Below are 22338 nucleotides of genomic sequence, written 5' to 3' on the forward strand. Positions count from 1 at the left end.
TCTTTTAACATAAATTGCATAATTCTCTAATATTATTAGGGAAACTGTGTTTTTTGGTCACAATGAATTCTGGGAAACAGAGTCCTTAAAGTTGAGAAATATCACAGATTCCGGTCCAATCAAGTTTATTGATCTCATTGATCTTCATCTCTTCCAGGAACGTTCAAGAACGGTATAGCGGAGGGGGAGGTGGACCCGACCTTTGGACCCCTGGAGGCCATGCGGCTCTCGGTGTTGACAGACTCGCCGGTCTGGGTGATCCTCAGCGAGGTGAGACCACCTGGAATGGAACCAGATTAAAACCAGTTTGACCCACCTGTGTTTTTATTTATGATCGGCTTCTCAAGAGGACATTTATCCAAAGTTTCTTACTGAAAGGGGTCTTTGAGGAAGATGGTTCTTGATTCCTCATTTGAGTTTCTGAGTTCCTGGAGAGGTTGTCTAGATGTCTCTAAGTGGTGAAGGAGTTCTTGAAGATGTTCAATGGGTTCTAAGTAGGATATTCCAATATCTTAAAGGCGTTCCCAGGAGATTTTGGAGGTTCAAGAGGAGGTTTCAGGGGTTCTGGAGGGGGTCTATAGAGGCTGCACATGTTTCTTGGAGGTTGCACATGTTTAGCAGAGGTTGTCTAGATTTATTTGATGATTAAAGGAATTCTTCAAGAGGTTCAAAGGGTTCTAAGTAGGATATTCCAACATCTTAAAGGCATTCCCAGGAGGGTTTTGGAAGTTCAAGAAGTCGTTTCAGGGGCTCTACAAAGCCTGCACAAGTTTCACAGAGGTTTCCTTGGTTCTTGAACGGGTCTTGGTTGCAGTTCCAAGCGTCCTTGAATTACTTAAATGTGTACCAGTGATGCTGTGGTTCAAGAGGTCCTCTAAGAGGTTCCAGGGACTTTGACAAGTTATCTATGTGAGTTACAGAAGTGCTTGATAAGCCTCAGATGGGCCTTGATTACGTTTAAGTACTGTAGGATCTTAATGGGGTTCTTGGTGGTCTTCCTTAATGTTCCATGGATCCATGGTGGGATCCCAGAGGAGCCTTTAGGGGTACCAATGCTCTGGTTGTGTTTGATCCTCAGATCCTGGTTACTTTGGCTGCCAAGGATGTTCAAAGTTCCATGACGAGATCCAAAGTGTTCAGTACATGAGGAGGACCGAGGGGGTGTTTGGTGGGTTACTAACAGGAGGTTTCATGGTTAGGGTGTTCCAGGTGTTCATTTTGAGATATTAATTATCAAAAGGATTGTTTATGAGGGTCTGTTGGTGTCCTTGAGAATGTTCCAGGGACTTCAAAGAGGCCTCCGAGTCTCCTGGACCAGGCTCTAGGGCTTGTTAGGAATGCCATTTTCAGAGTGTGTAATAGGATTTCAAGGAGTTTGGGGGGGAGGTTAGAGGAATTCTTGAAGAGGTTTCAGAGGTCCAAGGCATCCTTGAAAGTCAGAGGGGGTTATGGAAGATTATAGGAGTGCTTGAAATTGATGTGTGACGGGATTCCAGGAGGAGTCCTTGAGGGGGTTTTGCTGATGGAACTTGAAAGAGATTCAGGAGATATTTCTTATGGTGATGCTTCCAGCGTTCTTCCAGGTATCTTTGAGGGTCCTTGGTGAGTCTTAAAGGGTTCTTGAGAAGGATGTAAGAAGGATCAGATGTGATTTTGGTCTTTGGAGTCATTTTAAAATAATTACAGCTGAATGAACAACCTCTAAATGTCTGTTTTTTTCTGCACCTTCACAGCAGCCCAATGACGTAATCCTTAAAAACTTTGAAGACCAAATTAACTGGAAGAGTCTAATCATTAAAAAGATTGTCCTTTTTGTTTTGATTGAAGCAAACAGCCTTAAAGTACCACTTGTGTGAAAGGATTAGTTCTGCTGCACCAAAGAGCAGGACTGACCTCTGACCTTTGACCTTACTCTGAGGAGAAACTGTCTCCATGTTAACCCTTTAAAGAACTTTTCAGTCTGGGAGGATTTTATTAGTGGTGTAAAGAACCAACGTCGATCTGTGATCCAAACTGATCCCCTCACGGTTAAACGTTAACCATCACAGTGTTAAATAAAGTTTTACTGACGATCGTTATCCTCCAATATTCAGTAAAACATGAGATCAGGACTTCATTTATGCTTCTCTAGTCTCTGATCTCTGATAATGTTACATTGTAAACAACCAACCTGTGTTTAAACCAACAGGAGAGTAACGTTAGCAGCACCGCTAACGGCTAACTGACTGAGGTTTAGTTCAAATGTAGTGTTGGTGATAAACTAGAATAAATCCAGTAGTTTGTAGGAGATGTTTTCACATCAATATAAAAGAGATATTAGAGATGAATTATGAGCTGTTTAACTTCCTAACACTAGCTCTAAGATTATAACACAACATTAAAACTATTAATGACAAGATTTATTTTACATCAATAAATATATAATCTTTTATTTCCTTATCATTTGAATTGTGTGTTTTTATGAAGAAAAAAACACTATAAATTACTATAAAAAAGTAAAAGTATAACATTTACTATTTTTGATGGTTTACTGACTTCAGAGTGTTGAAATGATTTTTTTGGACGGCTGAAAAAAATAAATAGTCTGGATCCTTTTAGCTGATACAAACAAACAGCAAAGGGATCTGTATATGACAATATGGATCATCAATGATCAATAATGAGAATAAACGTGATCAGGGATCTAAAAGTTATATTTGCTCCGTTTTTCTTTTGAGCTGATCCGAACCGTGAGTTTAATGATCTGTTGTGCCAGTAGTTTTTAATCAATGAGTATAGAAAAAGTAGTTTAACATACTGGTCTAAACTGGATCATTTAACTGCATGTTTACTGGTTTCATACTGGTTTCTCTGGTCTCCCCCTAACTCAGATCTTCATAAAGAAAGCAGAGTGAAGCTCCTCCTCCTCTCTCGCCTGCCAGAGACCGTTCAGCCGAGCTGACCCCCGGGACGCTCATCAGCCCTGCTCACCAGACTCACAACCGGCGGTGCCATAGCGCCGCCGTCTGGCCGGACCTCGGCGCCGCAGGGCTGCAGGCGGCTCAGAGACTGAACCTCACTGACCGGACGACCCGTCTCCTGGTCTCCTGGTCTCCTGGTCTCAGACGATGCTGTTAACTAAGAATCTGTATTTATGTGTACATACAGGGATGTAGATGAAAACACTGGCGATCGCCACGGCGACAGGACCTGCTGCTTCATTAATATAAGGACTCAAAGGCCTCTTTCTTATCTGGTTGTTCCGGACCTTTCTACCATAACCCCTCCCCCACAGTAACCATGTATGTGCATATAAGCATAGAGATGTACACACCTCCATATGAATGCCCTCTCAGTGTGTCGATGTGTGTCTGTGCTCGCTGCTCGGGGGGTTCAGAGGTTTGCCTTAACGAAGACGAAGAGCAGATTCACTTTAAAACTTCAAACGAGCCCCGGACAAAGTACCCAGAATCCCTTGCTGCGACCTCGGCCTCCTCACATCTCTGTGGCTTTAAACTACTGACGCCGACGACGACGACGGCTGTTTTACTTTTTTAACAAAGTTGTTGATTTATTTTAAATTAACTGAGGCCTTTTCACAGACGACCGCTCTGTTCTTCTTCACAGTACTTTATTGTACTTCTCAGTACTCTACAGTACTTTGTTCTATTTCACAGTACTGTGATGTACTCACAGTACTTTACAGTACTCTCTGCTACTTCACAGTACTCTGTTCTACTTCACAGTACTCTGTTCTACTTCACAGTACTCTGTTCTACTTTACAAAACTGTAATGTACTTCACAGAACTTTAATGTACTTTACAGTACTCAAATGTACGCTACTGTACTCTAACCTTGCAGTACTCTGCAGTACTTGACAGCACTGTAATGTATTCTACAGTATTCTTATGTACTCTTCATTACTCAGATGTACTTTAAGGTACTCTAACATACATTGCAGTACTCTACAGTACTCTTACATATTTTCCAGTACTCAAGTGTACTTTTCAGTACTTTACACAACTCTCATGTACTCAACAGTAATCTAATGTACTTTAAATTAAAGTACTGTATAGTACATTACATTGCTATTACGTCCCACAGTACTCTAACATACTCCGCAGTTTTTTACAGCACGCTACATTACTCTGATGTACTCTAAGGTACTTTAAAGTACTCTACAGTACTTTAGTTTACTCTGCTGTCTTGTACTTTACTTCAGCAGAGATTCATGTCTTTTCTTTCTCTCCATTTTCAGTCTCTCATTGACTCTTTTGGTAAAAAAAACAACAGTTTAATTTAATTTTAATTTCTCTGTAAAGACGTCTTTTGTCTCCTTGTGTTTCCTCAGATTATTGTTTTCACTCTTTGTTTGTTCCCTCGGTTCAGTTATTGGTTCCTTCAAATGATGAAAATGTTTTCATCAAATTCAGAATGATGAGTCCACGTGTCCTCACATGTAAAGGGAGATGAATGAACAAGGTTTCATATCCTGAATAAGATCAAAGCAAAACTAGTAACTAACATAATCATGTGATCAACGTGAAGAATTTAAATTAAAGTAAAGCCGGTTAAACGATGGTTTTATGGGAATTTCACATTTCAAAATCAGAAAAAAGAAAATGTACTCCCCTTCAAATGAACAAACCCATTGAGTTCTCAGTTATTGATGATTATTATTAATATGACTGATTAAAGAAAACGATTTAGCATTCCTTCCACCTGCTCCATTAAATCAGCCCTTCTGTCAAATCTTCATTCATATTTGAGCTTCAGATGAAAAACAGATCTGAAGTGAACGGAGCGTCTTCAAGCTTCGGGAAACATCCCGAGTGGTCTTTCTCTTTTCTTTGTAAGATGCACTGGAATGCATTGATATAATCTGTGTTTGTCTTTTGTATCCTTTAGATAAAAACTCTATTTAAATCTTTAACTTCTATCCGATCTGTGACTTGTAATAAAGACAGAAAATTTAAATGAATTTTTTTGGATGTAGGTTTGTTATGAAAAAGACTCTCTGGTGTCACAGCTGGTGGAGGTCATGGGGGGGGGGATTTCTAGGAATGTCATAAAATCCAAACATCACTCAGCTGCGACGAACACTGTTAATGACGGGAGAAGCTGCGAGGTATGAATTTAGTTCAATTTTATGCAGAAATAAAAAGCCTGAGGTGACAGGAAGTGATCCAGAGTGGCCCTAAAAGAATTAAGGTTTTCACAATAAAAGCATGTGTAGTCAGTGGTTAGATTGTGTTTGTCTATTAGTTTACATCAGACTGGACACATCTAGATTCGTAGAAGCACATTGTGAGCTTTTCAATGTATGTCCAAATAGAAACTGCTAGTTGATTAAAAAATGTGGGTTTTCAGAAGGATAATGGGGGTCGAAGATGTTTAAAAAACAGCCTCATGATTCATCACAGTGAAGGAAGAAGGAGCAGCCTGGTGTGAGGTGGTCTGGTGAGGTGAAAGGGTCACATGGATGATCACATGACTCCCACATATCTGCTCTGACAGGCTGAGGAAAACATTTTGGGAGATGTTTTGATGGATGTCAGTCATGTGTTCAGTACAGAGCTGGAGGCAGGACCGGGGTTAGCTTAGCTTAGCACAAAGACTGGAAGCAGGGGGAAACAGCTAGCCTGGCTCTGTCAAAATAAATACACAAAATATAAATGTGTGGTTTTAAGTGAGTCAGGTGCTGGAGCTGTTATCAGTGAGGTTGTTCAGTGAAATAAGGGGAGACATTTTATGCATTTATCTATATATATATTATCTTATCTTATCTAATGTAAGATAAGATAAGATAAGATAATCCTTTATTAGTCCTGCAGCGGGGCAATTTACAGGATTACAGCAGCAAAGAGGATAGTGCAAAACAAGAGACATAGTAAATAAAAATAAAATAAAAAGATCAAAACAAGTATTATAAATAAGCAAATGAGCAATAAAAACAGTAAAAAACAGTAAGAACAGTAGAGAATCCACAGTAAACATATACATACAGACATATATACCACATATAAACATACATTAATTCAATGTTATGTTATAATGCTCAAAATGACTCTCAATTGTGATATTATGACGAGTGTTGCATAATATATAACCTTTAATTTAAGTGAGTAAAGCAACTAAAGATTCTGGCATTTTCTTCAGTCCATTTTTCATCAGCCTGGCTCCGACCAATCAGCGTGCACTTCCTCTGACGGCTCGACCAATCAACGCTGTCCACGAGGTTCAGCTCCGGAAGGGGGCGGGCTCTGTCTTGGCCGACCGCGACCCCGCCTCCGTCGACCAATCAGCGGCTGACAGTTGACAGGCTACGTCACAGCCCTCCTCCCGCGGACCAATCAGCGTCCAGAGGGGGAGGTGGCTTATGGCCTCCAGTCTCCCATGTGACGCTGCTCAGTCGTTCCCAGGCGGTCACATCACAGAGCCGGAGGTGAGTAAAGAGACGCGAGAACCGGGCTTATTCCCGGGGATCAGGACGGGTTCTGGGTCATGTATGTTTGTTTAAACCCTCTGAGTCAGAACACGGCCGGTATTAGCCGTTAAACACGGAGCAGCGAGCCTCCAGCACGCCGTTAGCCGCTAGCTGCTAGCTGTTAGCATCCCGCTGTAATCACCGACAGGTGGACTGAGCTAGCCTGCTAGCTTGCTGCGTTGGCCCTTTCTCTCACATTTAACCCCCTTAAATGTATAATAATAAGCTGGGTGTTGGGCCTGGGTGGTGGAGGGTGTTCAGTGGAAGAGATGTAACGTCTGGTGGAGTTAAACACCGGCTGTCACAACGGATGAGTGACAGCCGGGGTCAGCTAGCATCCAGCTAGCATGCAGCTAGCATGTTAGCATGCAGCTAGCATGCTAGCATCATCTGTGGGAGGACCAGGACCACCAAATATCAGAAACACAGGACACGTGACTACAGAATTAAGGAGGTTATGAGAGATCAAATACATGAGAAACCAGTAAGAAAACCAGTAAGAAAACCAGTAAGAAAACCAGTATGGAAACCAGTATGGAGCTGTTAACTATTGATCATCTACAACCTGTCAATTACTGATCTTCATTAATCATTCACTTTTGAATCCACCACAATTAAACTGATTGTTTCAGCAATAAAATGAAGCACGATAAACTAGAATATTAACACTTTAATCGTGTTTTAGTGTAAATAAAATGGATTCAGTGATGCACGTTCTAATTGTAGTTATTAATGGTTAATATCATCATCTTAAGTCGTTGTTAATGGTTAATATCATCATCTTAAGTCGTTGTTAATGGTTAATATCATCTTAAGTCGTTGTTAATGGTTAATATATCATCTTAAGTCGTTGTTAATGGTTAATATCATCATCTTAAGTCGTTGTTAATGGTTAATATCATCTTAAGTCGTTGTTAATGGTTAATATCATCATCTTAAGTCGTTGTTAATGGTTAATATCATCTTAAGTCGTTGTTAATGGTTAATATCATCATCTTAAGTCGTTGATCTTTATGAAGTATGACATGAATATAAGGCCGTTAAATGTGTCTCTGTGTTTAATCCACATTGTGCCTTCATCGGTGAGTTGAGGACATCTTGACCTCTTGGAACACATAATCATGGGGAATGTCACTTGATGGGATGTCTTCATTCAGGTCGACACCAGAACCTGTTTGAATACATTCTGAGACGTTTGGCAGAGATTCAAGGATCTGAAATATAAAAAAAACCCAATAATGGCGTCCAGTCGACTAATCGATTGGTCACTAATGAGGGCATTTCTGCAGCTTTCCCACCGTGTCCTCAAGAGCTGTTAGAATCTTAGACCCTAAACAAAGTGTTTAGAAATGAGGCTCTGATGAGAAGACTCTTGACTTGATGGGATCCAGTCTCTCAGTTGAACCCTGAGGCGGACCGACCAGTTCAACCTGCTGGTTTAAGGGCGGTGTGTCGGAACCGCCACCCGCTCTGATCTGAAGTCATTTAAATGCAAACCAGCTCTGCAAATTACAGCAAAATTACAATTCCTCCCTGAGTTTCTGGAGCTGGGTAGTCGGAACATCAGAGAAAAACATTTGAATGCACATTGAGTTTTAAATTCTCAAATAAATCTGCAAATTAGGAGACGTAGCTGCTTCTGCTGGGAGTTAAAGTCTGAAGGTATATTTGCATTTGATAGAGAGAAAAAAAGCAGAGAATATTGTAAATTTAGCTAAAGTCAATATTGATTAGACATGAAATCAATAATTTAATTATATCAGCTTGGTCTTTCTCTTTAACACACATTGAAATTAAGATGTTTTTAGAAGGTTTATTCTATTTATTCTCGTGTTTATTTTTCATTTTGACGATCGCTTTAGGATAAACCGAGAAAACTATAAAATTATAATATTTTTGGATAATAAAATATCGCAAATTCCTCACATTTTACCGTTCAGCCCTGTTATTTATAAAAATGTTGGAAGAGAAGAAAGGAAATATTTAAAATCATCTTGTAACCATAAAACAGCTCATTGGATGTTTTAAAGTACTAAAGGGACAGATAAGTGACACATTTGCAGTTGAGAAGCTCAGTCAGTCATTCTGTGTTTATATTCCTCACTCTATTAACGACAGAGGCTCCTCACAGGGGATTCCTGTTTAAATAGTAACCTGCCCGTCCTGTCTGTCCGCTGGATGTTATGACTCTAGTCATTATCCAGAGTCCTGTTGTCTTCCATCAAACTGAAGTTAGGAACCAGTTTTTCCTTAACAGACGTTGGAATCGGAGCAGCAGATGTCCTGCAGGCTAAACAGACTCTTAATATCAGATTAACTGACTAACTGTAAATCCAGACCTTCAGTCTGAGTGGAGAACGGCAACTTCAGCTGGTTTTACTCAACTGATTGAGAGTGACAGCTGCTATCAGCCAATCAGAGAGCTTCTAAGAGGTTATTACTGTAAGATGATGTTGCACAAATGACAGATGTAGTGACTCAATCACACATGCACACTGTCCTACTGCACCGAATGAGGAGTAATCTGCCCTGAAAGTAGTCCCCAATAATACATCTAAATAAAGATAACAGTGATCAGCTGTTTAAGAAAAATACTGAAAACTTAAAAAATATATACTTTAAGCGCAATAAAACAAATGGCAAAATAAAATGGATAATAAATCCTATAAAACAAAGTCATATGAAATCAAATTATTTTTAAAAATAACGTTTTTATCTGACCAAAAGCCAAAGAAATAAAGTTAATAATTTATTAAAAGCGAAAAGAAAATACTCACATTGGAGAATCAAGAAAAAGCAATTTATGCCATTTTTAGACTTACTTATTTTTTTTCTTAAAATATGCATAGCATGAAATTATTAATCATCTTATTGATTTAGCCCTCGATTATTCACAGTTTTCCTGTTACAGTTGTACATTTATAGTATTTTCAATGGGAAGTCTTTCACTGCGACTCTTCAGAGAATTCCCTCAAACTCCACGTGGGCGACAGCCTGACAGCTTTGATGCTAAGCTAACGGGCTAGCGCCAGTGATCAGACTCTGTTAGCCAGGCAGGCTAATCTGATTAGCCCCGACAGTCTGCTGTGTGAGATGAGAAGCAGTTAACACACAAACAGAGATCTGCAGGATTATTGTTTACTTTTACAAATCAAGAGGAGACGATATTTATCTGCCTGTATTCAAAACACATCTTTTATTTAATAAAAATATATCTAATTATTATTATTATCATGTTATGGGAGGCACCCCCAACAGAAATCAGTGATTCTGTCAGATTTAAATGAGCGCATCAACAACATATTTTGTCTTCTGTTTACTGAATAACTGCAGAAAAGTAGATTTTTGCACATTCTGTGTTTCAGTTAGATGCAAAATAATTAATTTAGTAAAATGAAACACTCCTGAAATAAATATAATTAAAATATATTAAAATATTTTTAATTATGTATATATATTAATATTTCAGCATAAAACAAATCAAATTATTTATCTTAAAAGGAAAATGATTAAGAAATAAGGTTTTTTGACCGGAGCTTAATCAACTACAACATTTGAGTCTGAGCCTAATTTTAAGAAATTTAGAAACGACAAATGTAAAACTAACGACAAACATAACGACTATCTTTGTTTTAGTGATGAACACGATGTCAGCGGTCGGCATAAAACCTTTTCTGAGAAAAATAAATGACGGTTGTTTTCCCAAAATGGACCATCAGCTGACGATAACAATAATTATGTGTAGTTCTTTTGTGACTGAGTTATTGTTTCAAAGGATAATCATTGGATTTATTTATTTTTATGAAGTTACGGGTGGGAAAATAAACTGCTCGGTTTAAAAAGTTAGCTCTTATTGTCCTCCCAGTTCTGTAAATTATCTGTTTTCATTGAATTTCAATGGAGGCGTCTCTACGTTATTTACGGTAAACACAGTGTGTGTGTGTGTGTGTAGTGGGTTTGTTTGTGTGTGTGTGTAATGATTAACCCGCAGTCTCTCAGTGTTAATGTGCTGCAGAGTAAATTGCCCGTGCTCTAATGTGTGTGTGTGTGTGTGTGTGTGTGTGTTGTGGGGTGCTGCTGCTGCAGTAATCCCGCGGGGGTGTAATCTCGTTAAGGTTGCGTGTCCCGTGGGTGCTGCTCCGTCACCCGGACGACGCATGGTTGCCCGGGCGACACACCTTAACAACCTCTTTGTGTGTGTGTGTGTTTTTTTGTTAATGATGGAGGGATGCGTGTTGTCACAGTTTTGTAATGAAGTTGTTATTTATAGACGCCTATAGAGATTTAAAATACAGCCGGGATGTGAACGGATGTGAAACATGGACACAACATGAGGACAGTGAAAACAAACAGATCTGCTCACCCCTTCTTCCTCCCCCTCCTCTTCCTCCCCCTCCCTCCAGACTATGGATCAGAAGGTGGCGTTGTTCGTTCTTCTGGCAGCGGGCCTCCTCTGCCTCGGCTTGGCCCCTGTCTCTCGGGCCGAAGACCTGATTAAAGACGTCCTCGGTGACGAGGTGGACGTGGAGGACGATCTGGATCTGGATCTGGGTCTCGCCGGAGCCGAGGAGGAGGAAGAAGAGCTGGACCTGGAGGGAGATATGCAGGATGAAGCTCCAGCTGAGCCCAAAACTCCTCCCACACCGAAGGTAAGACTGCTGATTGGACCGTTTCTTATACCACACTGTGGTACTGATGGAGTACTGATGGAGAACTGATGGAGTACTGATGGAGTACTGATGGAGAACTGATGGAGAACTGATGGAGAACTGATGGAGTACTGATGGAGTACTGATGGAGAACTGATGGAGAACTGATGGAGTACTGATGGAGAACTGATGGAGTACTGATGGAGAACTGATGGAGTAGAGTGAAACAGCCTTCTGTTGTTTTGCACCATTACTCCCATCACAAAGAAAATGAGCAACTTCTGTTAATAGTTTTAAGAAAAAGCTCAAAACTACTTTTTACAATCTTGCTTTTTAATTAATTTCACCTTTTTCCTACTATGTTTATTTTATATTAAGTATTTCTCATACTTGGTCTCAGCCGAGTCAATCATGGCTTCATAGTTTCACTGAAGAGCTCAGAATTTTATGATTTTTACAGAATCTGGTTAAAGTAAAATGTTGTTTTTTTTGTGGCGAGATTTTAAATGAGACATGTAGAATAAAATGTTTTTGATGAAATATCACAATTTTTAGCTTGGTTTGGGCTGCATTTTCCAATGGAAGTGTTCGTAACACGTGATGTGTTTAAGGACTGTCAGAAAGATGAAAATCTGACAAATATGAGAGTTTTTACAGCTTCTGTCTGTGGGTAGTTTTTGTGATTGTTACTGGTGGGTTAAATCCAGTTTTATCACATTATTTAAATCCTTCACCTGAAGTGGAAACCAAACGTAAACACACCTGAAATATTTTCTGTAATTGTTATTTCTAATTGTCCATCATTAACCCTTTTCCTTCTTCCTGTTCAGGTGACCTACAAGGCTCCAGAGCCGATGGGGGAACATTTCATCGCTGAGTCTTTCGACAGAGGGACTTTAGACGGGTAAATGTTCTTACTTATTTTATTCTCTCCTTTGTTTCCTTGAGATGTTCGAGCTGCTGCTTCTCTTTGTTCAGGTGTGTTGTTTACTGAACTCACCTGTGTGTTGGTTTCAGATGGGTTCTGTCCAAAGCCAAGAAGGAGGACACAGACGAGGACATCGCAAAGTACGACGGTGAGTACACGTCTACTGTTAATGTCTTCATATGAAGTATTCAGATCCGTTACTGCAGTAGAAGTACAAATACCACACACTTAATATATTATGTAACAGTAAAAGTACCAATACCAAACTGTATTAATACTCTGTTACAATAAAACTACTAATATCATACCTAAATATTCTCTGTTAGAGTTTAAGTACTAATGCCACACTGTCAAAGTAAAAAATACTCTTTTAAAGTTAAATTACTAATATCAAAATTAAACATACTGTTACATTAAAGGTACTAATATACAAATTTGCATAATAATGATGATGATGATGTAATCACCAGGTAAATGGTCGGTGGAGGAGATGAAGGACAGTAAGCTCCCCGGAGATAAAGGTCTGGTCCTGAAGTCACGAGCCAAACATCACGCCATCTCAGCCCAGCTGCTGCGACCTTTCACCTTCGACACCAAGCCGCTCATCATCCAGTAAGAAGATGAAGATCTTCTCCTCTTTCACCCGTCAGGTGTCTTCACCGCTCTCATCTAATCTCTCTATCCATCTTTTGTTCAGGTACGAGGTGAACTTCCAGGCCGGTATCGACTGCGGCGGCGCCTACGTGAAGCTGCTGACTCAGACTCCCGACCTTGACCTGGTCAGTGTGACTCATTACACACTTAAACACGCTGCTGAGGAGCTCAGAATTTAATGTTTTTACAGAATATGATTAAAGTAAAAGGTTTATTTGTGGCGAGATAAAAACAAGACGTGTAGAGTAAAATATGTTTGACGAAATTGCACAATTTTAAGCTTAGTTTCAGTTGCTATTTCTGAAGGAAGTGTTTGTCACACGTGATGTTTTCAAGAACCGACTGAAAGATGAAAATGTGTCGATAATGATTTTTACAGCTGCTGGCTGTGATGAACTGTGTAGTTTTGGCGATTGTTTAAAAAAAACAACTTGCTTTTCCATTCTGCAGCTGATAGGCAGCTTTTACATTGGAGGAAACATTCACACATCTGCGTATTTATTGTTAAAATAAATATAAATAGACTTTAGACTCTGAACGTTTTTCCCTTTGCGTGTCTTCAGGACCAGTTTGTGGATAAAACTCCGTACACCATCATGTTCGGACCCGACAAATGTGGAGAAGAATACAAACTGCACTTCATCTTCAGACACAAAAACCCCAAAACTGGAGAGTACGAAGAGAAACACGCCAAGAAACCCGACTCCGACCTGAGGACGTACTACACCGATAAGAAAACTCACCTGTACACACTGGGTAAGATACACCTGGTCACACAGGAACACACTAGGAAGGACGCACGTTGATCAGCGTCCAGGTTTCTAACTCCTCGCCTCTCTGCCGCCCCCTAGTGGTGAACCCTGACAACACCTTTGAGGTTCTGGTGGATCAGACGGTGGTGAACAGCGGCAGCCTGCTGACCGACATGACCCCCGCTGTGAACCCCGCCGCAGAGATCGAGGACCCCGACGACCAGAAGCCAGAGGACTGGGACGAGAGGCCCAAGATCCAGGACCCCGCAGCCACCAAGCCCGAGGACTGGTCAGTACACATACTTCATAATATAGAAGACTGGTCAGTACACATACTTCATAATATAGAAGACTGGTCAGTACACATACTTCATAATGTAGAAGACTGGTCAGTACACATACTTCATAATATAAAAGACTATTCAGTACACATACTTCATAATATAAAAGACTATTCAGTACACATACTTCAGAAATACATAAGGCTAGTTAGTATGCATACTTTTAATACTTGAGACTTTAAAACAGTATATTTTGTTTTATAGGGTTTCAACGTTTGTTTATAGATACCAGTCTGAGAATCTGAGATTATCTGACAGATTGTTGCTATAATCTGTGTGTTTAATCTGTGTGGATGTGTTAATGCAGTTATTTACATCTGTATGTTTATGTGTTTGTTTGTTTTTTTTTTTCTGCAGGGATGAGGATGCACCTGCTCAGATTCCAGATGAAGATGCAGTGAAACCAGACGGCTGGCTGGACGAAGAGCCCGAGTACATCGGAGACCCCGACGCAGTCAAACCCGAGGACTGGTGAGAGTCGTGACATGTTGACCTCTGATTGGCTGATTCAAATAGTACGTCCAGACTCCGCTCACCTGTCTGTCTTTGTGCTTCCTGTCTGTCAGGGACGAGGACATGGACGGCGAATGGGAGGCCCCTCAGGTTCCTAACCCCGCCTGTGAGACCGCCCCTGGTTGCGGCGCCTGGAAACGGCCGATGATCGACAACCCCAACCACAAGGGCAAGTGGAAGCCCCCCATGATCGACAACCCCAACTACCAGGTACGTTTGTGAGCTCGCACCTGTCGTGAGGCGTTCAGGTGCAGCTTCGTTTGGACCGATGGGTGATAATCAGTTTAATTTTTACTGACCGGATCTCGTTTTTTTGTCCTCAGGGCGTCTGGAAGCCGAGGAAGATCGCCAACCCGGCGTTCTTCGAGGACCTGCAGCCGTTCAAGATGACGCCGTTCATCGCCGTGGGACTCGAGCTCTGGTCCATGACCTCCGACATCTTCTTCGACAACTTCTTCATCACCGACGACCGCAACACCGCCGAGCGCTGGGCCAACGACGGCTGGGGGCTGAAGAAGGCCGCCGAGGGCGCCGCTGATGTGAGTCAACTTTAATTAATTCAATTTGTTGGGTCAAATATAAATACAACTACTTTAAATTAAAAAAAAAGGAACAAAAGTTATAAAAGCAACACTACAAAAATGAATTATAAAGAAAAGAAAATAAAGTTGATGGGCAGGTTGGCAAATAGTTGGGCATTTTTTAATGATGCTTTGACGAAAAAGAAAAGATCTAATTGAAACTTGACAAAAAGAAATAATAAGAAAAAAGATTAAAGCACTTTATGTGCAACTAAAATAATTAAAATAATATTTTCACCTCTTTACCTTTATGACGGTGAATTGAAGCTGTTCTCTTTGCTCTCTACAAAGACACCAGACTCCATTCACAAAAACACATTTAACCTTGCAGAACTCAGGAGTTTCTGGTCTACTGCTGCCTCCATTGGTGAGTTTGGTTCTGTTATTTGGTGACTTGGGTGTTTTTAAAGGGTTAGTTGGATTCACCAAAGACACAAAATAACACAAACTGACAAACGATTGCAGGCAGAACTCCTGTGTTCTGAGAGGTAAAATTACTGTTTTTGCAAATGGAGTCTGGTGGCTTTGAAGAGATTAGAGAAAACGGCTTCAGTTCTCTGCATGCAAAGGTAAAGAGGTGAAAATATTCTAAATATAGCGTTCCCTTAAACTGATGTTGATCTTTTAGGTTTCTAAAATTCGTCCACAGCAGTACATTGATTTGCTTCCGTGCTGGTTCTCCTGTCTGTTTCCAAACACTGACCATGGAGAAGAACCTCATACAAACACCACAACTGTCTCTTTAAAGTCGGACTGTAATAACTTAGTAACTGTATTTATGTTTCTGTGTTAATTTAATTTTTTATTGTTTTTTGTTGCAGCCCGGTTTGGCAACTCAGATGTTGAGCGCTGCAGAGGAGCGCCCGTGGCTCTGGGTCGTCTACGTCCTCACCGTGGCTTTACCGCTCGTCCTCATCATCGTCTTCTGCTGCACCGGCAAGGTAAAACAAACACACACACACACACACACACACACACACACACACACACACACACAGCACTGTTAGCTGGGCTCAGGAATCTTTATACCTTGAGGGAAATGCAGAGACGAGCTGACTTAAAGTTCAGAAACGCCAAGTTGATGTACCTGGGTCTGTTCTCTAAACCGTCCAGCGGCCTGATGTCTCAGTCTGGTGTGTGTTTTTATGTGTGTGTGTTTGTGTGTGTGTGTGTGTGTGTGACTTCCACAGAGGTCCTCAGGATCAGATCAGGGTCAGTTGAGTCTCACCAGCTTACAGGAAGAGTTAAACGAAGTCGGACGGCCAAACCGACCCGCCTCCTCAGGCCTGGTGACTGCTGCCGATAGATTAGCTTCACGTGTTTGTTTTTGTGTTTGTGCTGCTGGTAATAGTTCTTCTTCTGTGGTGTCGTAGTTTAGACGTCTGTATTCACGTTGAACGTTGTCAAAAAAAAGCCGACGGCTTTGTGCTACACCGAGAAAGTGTTGTTTTGTTCTGTACCTAAATTTGAGGTACTTGTACTAAACATCTCGCCTTCTATTTCTATTCACTTCTACTTCACTCTATTTATTTGACAGCTTTAGTTTCTTTGACGGTTCAGATTTTTGCATTAAAAACCAAACAATAACAGTTAATAGTCCGGCTGAAACAATTATACGATTAACAGAAAGTTAATTAGTAACTGTTTTGGAGTCATGTTTCATGTGAAAACATGTTTTCACAGGTCTTAAGAGATTTGCTGTTTTTCCTTTTAATAATTGACTTTAATATAAATCCTATTTTACCATAACTTTTGAAATTTTGGGGGATATTATTTAGGTATTTTTCTCTCTTTTATTTAGAATATTTTTTTCTGAATATTTTCACATGTTCCTACATTTTACAAATTTATATTGTAAAATATTATTCAGATTTTTTGGATTGAAATCTATTTAATAATTTACTTTGCAAGTTTCTGCAAGTAAATATATTTTTTAATTTGCTGCCTGAAAGATAAAAAATGCAAATAAAGTTATGTAGTTCAGTTTTACAATTAAATGAATGAAGACATGCACAAGCAGCAACATCTTGGGATCATTTAAAGTTGACGATGCTGAACTGAAAAAGCTTGGAGAGGTCGTGAGATGCAGGTTACTGAATCTGTGACGTCAAACTAAAGAGTTTTCCTGTTTTTGTTCTGCAGAAGAAGACCCCAGAGACGCCGGCAGCAGAGTACAAGAAGACCGACGAAGCTCAGCCCGACGTGAAGGAGGAGGTAGAGGAGGAAGAAGAGGAGGAGGAGGAAGAGGAGGAGGAGGAGAAGGCTGAAAAGGCTGAAGAGGCAGAGAAGAGCAGTCCAGGTGGCTACAACGTCTAGATTTGTAGAAACTAAACTCTTCTCTCTGTTGCTATCGGTCTGACTGATTTTAACTGTTTATTTTTTTCTTCTTTCAGCTGCAGAAGAGAAAAGTGGCGGAGAGGAAAGTGCTGCAGAAGACGAGGAAGAGGATGCAGAGAAGGATGCGACGTCTGACGATGTAAGGAGACGCCGTTTTTGTTTCTCTGTGACTGATATCAGTGTAATGATGCATTCAGGTGCATTTGTGTGTCGTCCTTTATAGACCAGAACTAACCTGCATGACATCAGAAAACTACATTTACGGTTAAAGAAAAGATGAACGCAGACATCCGTGTGGATTCAGGCCCCACAACATCCAAACAGAGCTTTTTGATTTGCAAAATATCTCTGAATGTATATTTTAATTGTTGTGCCCATTAGTTTTCCAGAAGCTATTTCAAATGACGAGGTAGTACAAAATGTAAACGATACTTTGGTATTTCACTTTTACTTCTTCACTCCAGATTTCATTAAATTTATTATTATTTTTTTTCAAATTGTACCAAAACACTGGCATTAAGGAAGATTTTTAGTAGATAATAACGAGAATAAATATGAAACAATATTTAATTCATCCTCTCTAAACTGTTCAGAACCAGTTATTTCCTACAATTCAAGAAGCTGAAATGTTTGCAGATGTTTTAAGATAAAGAATGATCTGAATGAATGAATTTAACAACATTTCTTTCTCCTCTGTAGAAGTTGGAGGACGACGTTCTGCGGAGATCTCCCAGGAACAGGAAGGTCAGAAAGGACTGATATCTCTGAATCCACAGCCCTGACCTCAACACCTCCCCCTCCCTCCCCTTAAATATCTCTCCCCCCCCCCCCCTCCTCTCCTCTTCTTCTTCTACTACTCTGCTCCGAGGCGATGAAGCCTAAATGGAACCCCGTGGAAGCAGCGAAGCTTACAGGAAACTAATCAAGACCTCCAACATATGGACGCCTGCTCATGATGATGATGATTCCAGTATGAACAGGACTGAGTTAGTGTGATTTAAAGGATTTTTTTGTTTATAAAAGAGATTAATTGAGATTAACTAAAACTTCCTGCATCATTCCACCTGAGCAGACTCAAACTAACGGGATCGACGCGTCCTGTCTGCCGCCGCACCGCCTGCTCACCGCCCAGCGCCATCCTGAGCTAGCAAAGCTCCGCCCCCCTGCTAATTAGCTCCCAGCAACTACCCACTAGTTAGCCATCGATCCCAAGTAGCCATCTTCCTGTTCGGGTGACCAACAGGATGCTAATTAGCTCACCTTCAGGGTGCTAATTAGGCTCGCAGTAGTCTGAATTATCCAACAAACATTCAGAGAATTTACCAACCAAAAGTCTTGCCGTTTGGCCGACCAGAAGGCTGCTAATTAGCCCCTGATCAGGATGCTAATGAGGCTGACAGTTGAAAACTGTCAGGAAAAAATCACCAACAAAAGTCTTGCCAATTAGCCTACGAACAGGCTGCTAACTAGGACGACAGTCGGGATAAACCTACAAAATAGTTAAGGACATAAAACCCAGAAGTCTTGCTTACTAGCCCCTAACCAGTGTGCTAATTAGGCTGACATAAGTCCGAAATATCCAACAAAAGTCTTGCCAATTAGCCTAATAACCCCTCAAACACTTCCAACAAGGCTAGCGACGAGCTTGTATGCAACATGCAAGTTCACCTGCTAACCGTTGATTTATTAGCCTTTAGGGAGATTAATTATCCTACAAATGATCATGACATTAACCCAACAAAAGTGTTTATTGTTCTCCTAGCATGCTGATTAGCTCATGAACAACTTGGTAGTAATCAGACTACTCGTCCTACAATTTAAAGCTATTATCCTCCAAACTAGTTAGTGTTAACAACGGGCTGCTAACAAGCCCACAAAGAGTGTAATTCACTGACCAACTAGCTAATTAGCTTGCCAAGCCGCTAATTCCCCTACTAACTGTTGGCTCGTTAAGCCTTCCTAGATTTTACAAATTAGCTAGTGATTAGCCACCATGCTAATATTTAAAAATGGCTGCCGATACCTTTTTTTCTTCCTTTTTCATGTCTCATTTTTCTAGTCATTTAGTTGTGTTTTGTTGTAAAGCTGTTAGCTCCACACACAGCGCTCATGTTTCCTCCGTATTTCTGCTGTGTTGTATTGTCCTGATGGCAGCGACGGGGGTCAGATAGGTCAAAGGTCAGAACCACCGAGCCTAAAATGGTTTGAGAGAAAGCATTGGATTACACCGTAAATGTCAGTCACGGGTGAGTGACAGGTGTTTATTACCTGTCACGGGTGAGTGACGGGTGTTTATTACCCGTCACTGAGGCTCCTTTTTATTCGTCCCAACAAACACAACAGCAGCTCGTTGGCTCCTCTTATCCAATTAAAGTGTCCAATTTACCTTTTTGTTTCTTCGTATGGTTGTTTCAACTCCACCTGGATCTAACTGGGTTTGATGTGTTCATCTTTACATCCAAACCCACCTTCAGAACCTTCTTTATTGTTGTGTTAAAGTACCTTTCTGGGGGTTAAAACGAGCTGCTGTCGTCTTTCGTTTGGACGAACTCGTCACGCCGTCAGGTGGACGGACACCCAGTCCCTCTTTCATCTGCCCCATATGAAAAAAGAAAAGGCACTAAGTGGAATAAAACTCTGGCGCTTAACCCTCTCACCTGTCCGCCTGCGGCACCTCAACTCCTCCAGCCAATCACAGACGCTCTCCCACATGGATCCATGTCGGGAGTTTAGCCCCATTTGTTTAAATAGACGGCACTTCAGCGTGAAAATGTTCTTTTTTTTTTTTAAGGAACAGTAGTTTGACAAAAAATCTTAACTCAAGGTTTACTTACTGGCTTTTTTGCCCTGGAACTTTGGGCTGCATCTCAAGGTCTTCATTGAGCGAGGGAGTTTGCTGAAAGATCATCTGACAGAAGTGTCATGACAAACTTTATCCGCTGATGAAGACTGTGAGATGCAGGTGAAAGCTCCAGTAAAAGCCAGTAAGTGGACCTTGAGTGAAGACGAACATAAAACATTGCTGACATTTATTCGGAGTGAGTTTTTTTGCATAGTTTTTGCAAATATGTCACGTAATGATGTCATCCGGAAGAGCAGAATCGACCAATCAAAGGCATTCCTTTAAGAGGAAACAAACCACCAGGTGTCGCCAAAATAAAACCAGAGCTGAAATCTTAAACTAGTTTTGTTTTGGCCGACTACGACCACCGGTGAAAAAAACCAACTGGCAATCGTCAGAAAGTGTTTTCACAAGTTACGGTAGTTCTGACTGTAATCCTGACCTCCTGACCTTTCCCTCTAGCGCCACCATCAGGACAAAAATATGTTTTCTCCGCGAGTCTGATCACGAGGAAAACAACACTTGAGAAATAACTTTTGATAAAACATCCTGAAATATGTGTTCTTTTTTTATTTTGTATTCATCATGAAATCCTTTAAGGATTATTTATAATGCAGAAGAAACTACAAATCACGAATGATAAATTTATCCCCAGACTTTTGCTTCTGTTACCGAGCGAGAATCATTCTGTGTACAGCTTCTAAAGAAAAGATATGAAATAAAAGCTGGTTTTGTGAATCTTGAAGGTGTTTGATAAAAGAGAAGTAACTAAATGAATCCAGTCTTGTATCCTTGATGTGTCCTCTTTGTCGTCGTACGTATTCTGTGGGTTTTAATTCAGGAGTCACTGATGAGCAGCGTTGTTATTGGCTGATGGGGGTTTGTCATAGTGGATGGTGGGCGGGTCTCTGGCTGTTGGTGAGGTCACATCTTTGGGGCTCGAGGTGGCGTGGAGGTCACCGCTTCCATAACCTTCAATCCCTCCTTTTTACATTTTTTTTTTTTAGGGTAAATAAGAGCTAGTTACATGCCGGCTGTGAGCTCTGCTGCTTGTAGTCTTTATTGTTTTTCCTGAAAGTGTCAGAATACGATTCTTTTAGGACGAGCGGCCTCCAGCAGCAGCGGCGTTTCATTTACATCCAGAATGTGTTTTCAGCCGCTCTCTTCGTCTCCCTTTTTTTGTGTTTTGTCTCAGATTATTTTTGTGTCCGGCTGAAGCTGCCTCGCTGAACCGACTGTAGACTGAACACTGTATCTGCTGGTGAAACTTTACATGACTCTGTAACTCTGTACTTTTTATTTTTATTTTTGTTGACATTGTGTTTTGAAAAAAACTAAACTTTAATGGTTGGTCCTGCAGCCTGTTTCCGACGTACACACTATGTAGAGAGGTGGGCCGGGCTGAAACACGCCAAACGGTCCGACTTTGAATAGAAATACTGTGATGATGGAGCCGAGATGTGTGTGTGTGTGGACACGCAGACAACATTTGTTTTGATGAATAAAAAGGCCAAATGGAAACTGAATGAGCGGCTCAACGAGTGTTTAATTATTAATGTGACTGATTCATTTATCAGAAAGAAGATTGAGCCTTTTAAGTCATTGTGACAAACTCTCCAACAAATGATTTAGCATCTTAATATTATACTTATTTTGAAAAGGTTTCATAATGCCGCAATACTAAAGTCATTAATTCAACATACTACATCATTAAGATAAGATAAAACTTTAATAATCCCAAATATAATGATTGTGCCAGAGTCTCAAAGATTACAACAGAAGAATAGCAAAAAATAGAATTAAAAAAATATCTACAGTACCAGTCAAAAGTTTGGACACACCTCCTCCACCTTCTCATTCAACTACTCTGAAGAATCTAAAATATAAAACATTCTGGTTTGTTGAGCATTTGTTTGTTTACCACATAATTGTTCCTTCATCGTTTGGATGTCTTCAATATTAATGTACAATGTAGATTGACTACGTCATTAAGATGAGATCTTAAGAAAGGAAATTATTGTGCCAGAGTCTCAAAGAAGAATTTTTGGGGATATTATTTAGGTATTTTTCTCTCTTTTATTTAGAATATTGTTTTCTGGATATTTTCACATGTTCCTACATTTTACAAATTTTCTGATATTATTCAGATTTTTGGGATTGAAATCTATTTAATAATTTACTTTGCAAGTTTCTGCAAGTAGATCATTTTTTTATTTGCTGCCTGAAAGATAGAAAATGCAAATAAAGTTATGTAGTTCAGTTTTACAATTAAAT

General features: G+C 40.4%; 2 protein-coding genes across 2 annotated transcripts in view; both read left to right on the top strand.

The window, feature by feature from the left end:
- Positions 1–4947, top strand: part of mgat4b (alpha-1,3-mannosyl-glycoprotein 4-beta-N-acetylglucosaminyltransferase B) — an 84171-nt gene extending 79224 nt beyond the window's left edge. Inside the window, exons 14-15 of the mRNA XM_054597800.1 lie at positions 158–270; positions 2871–4947. Coding sequence (XP_054453775.1) covers positions 158–270; positions 2871–2894 — 137 coding nt within the window. The 3' untranslated portion in view covers positions 2895–4947. The remainder of the gene's footprint in view (positions 1–157; positions 271–2870) is intronic.
- Positions 4948–6351: 1404 nt separating this feature from the next.
- canx (calnexin) lies at positions 6352–21590 on the top strand. Its single transcript, XM_054597504.1, has 15 exons — positions 6352–6425; positions 10871–11116; positions 11947–12020; positions 12134–12192; positions 12515–12656; positions 12742–12823; positions 13262–13454; positions 13550–13739; positions 14149–14262; positions 14358–14514; positions 14628–14843; positions 15707–15826; positions 17028–17184; positions 17279–17361; positions 17922–21590. The coding sequence occupies exons 1-15, from the start codon at positions 6360–6362 to the stop codon at positions 17979–17981; spliced, it is 1959 nt and encodes a 652-aa protein (XP_054453479.1). The 5' UTR covers positions 6352–6359; the 3' UTR covers positions 17982–21590.
- Positions 21591–22338: the final 748 nt, after the last annotated feature.

Source organism: Anoplopoma fimbria, chromosome 4 (genome assembly GCF_027596085.1).
Source record: "Anoplopoma fimbria isolate UVic2021 breed Golden Eagle Sablefish chromosome 4, Afim_UVic_2022, whole genome shotgun sequence".
Classification (NCBI taxonomy): domain Eukaryota; kingdom Metazoa; phylum Chordata; class Actinopteri; order Perciformes; family Anoplopomatidae; genus Anoplopoma; species Anoplopoma fimbria.

Excerpts from the sequence above, each read along its gene's own strand:
- canx (XM_054597504.1), top strand. The coding sequence starts at position 6,360 with ATGGCCTCCAGTCTCCCATGTGACGCTGCTCAGTCGTTCCCAGGCGGT. Across the intron at positions 11,117-11,946 it reads AAACTCCTCCCACACCGAAG|GTGACCTACAAGGCTCCAGA; the intron begins GTAAGACTGCTG and ends CTTCCTGTTCAG. Across the intron at positions 15,827-17,027 it reads TCTTCTGCTGCACCGGCAAG|AAGAAGACCCCAGAGACGCC; the intron begins GTAAAACAAACA and ends TTTGTTCTGCAG.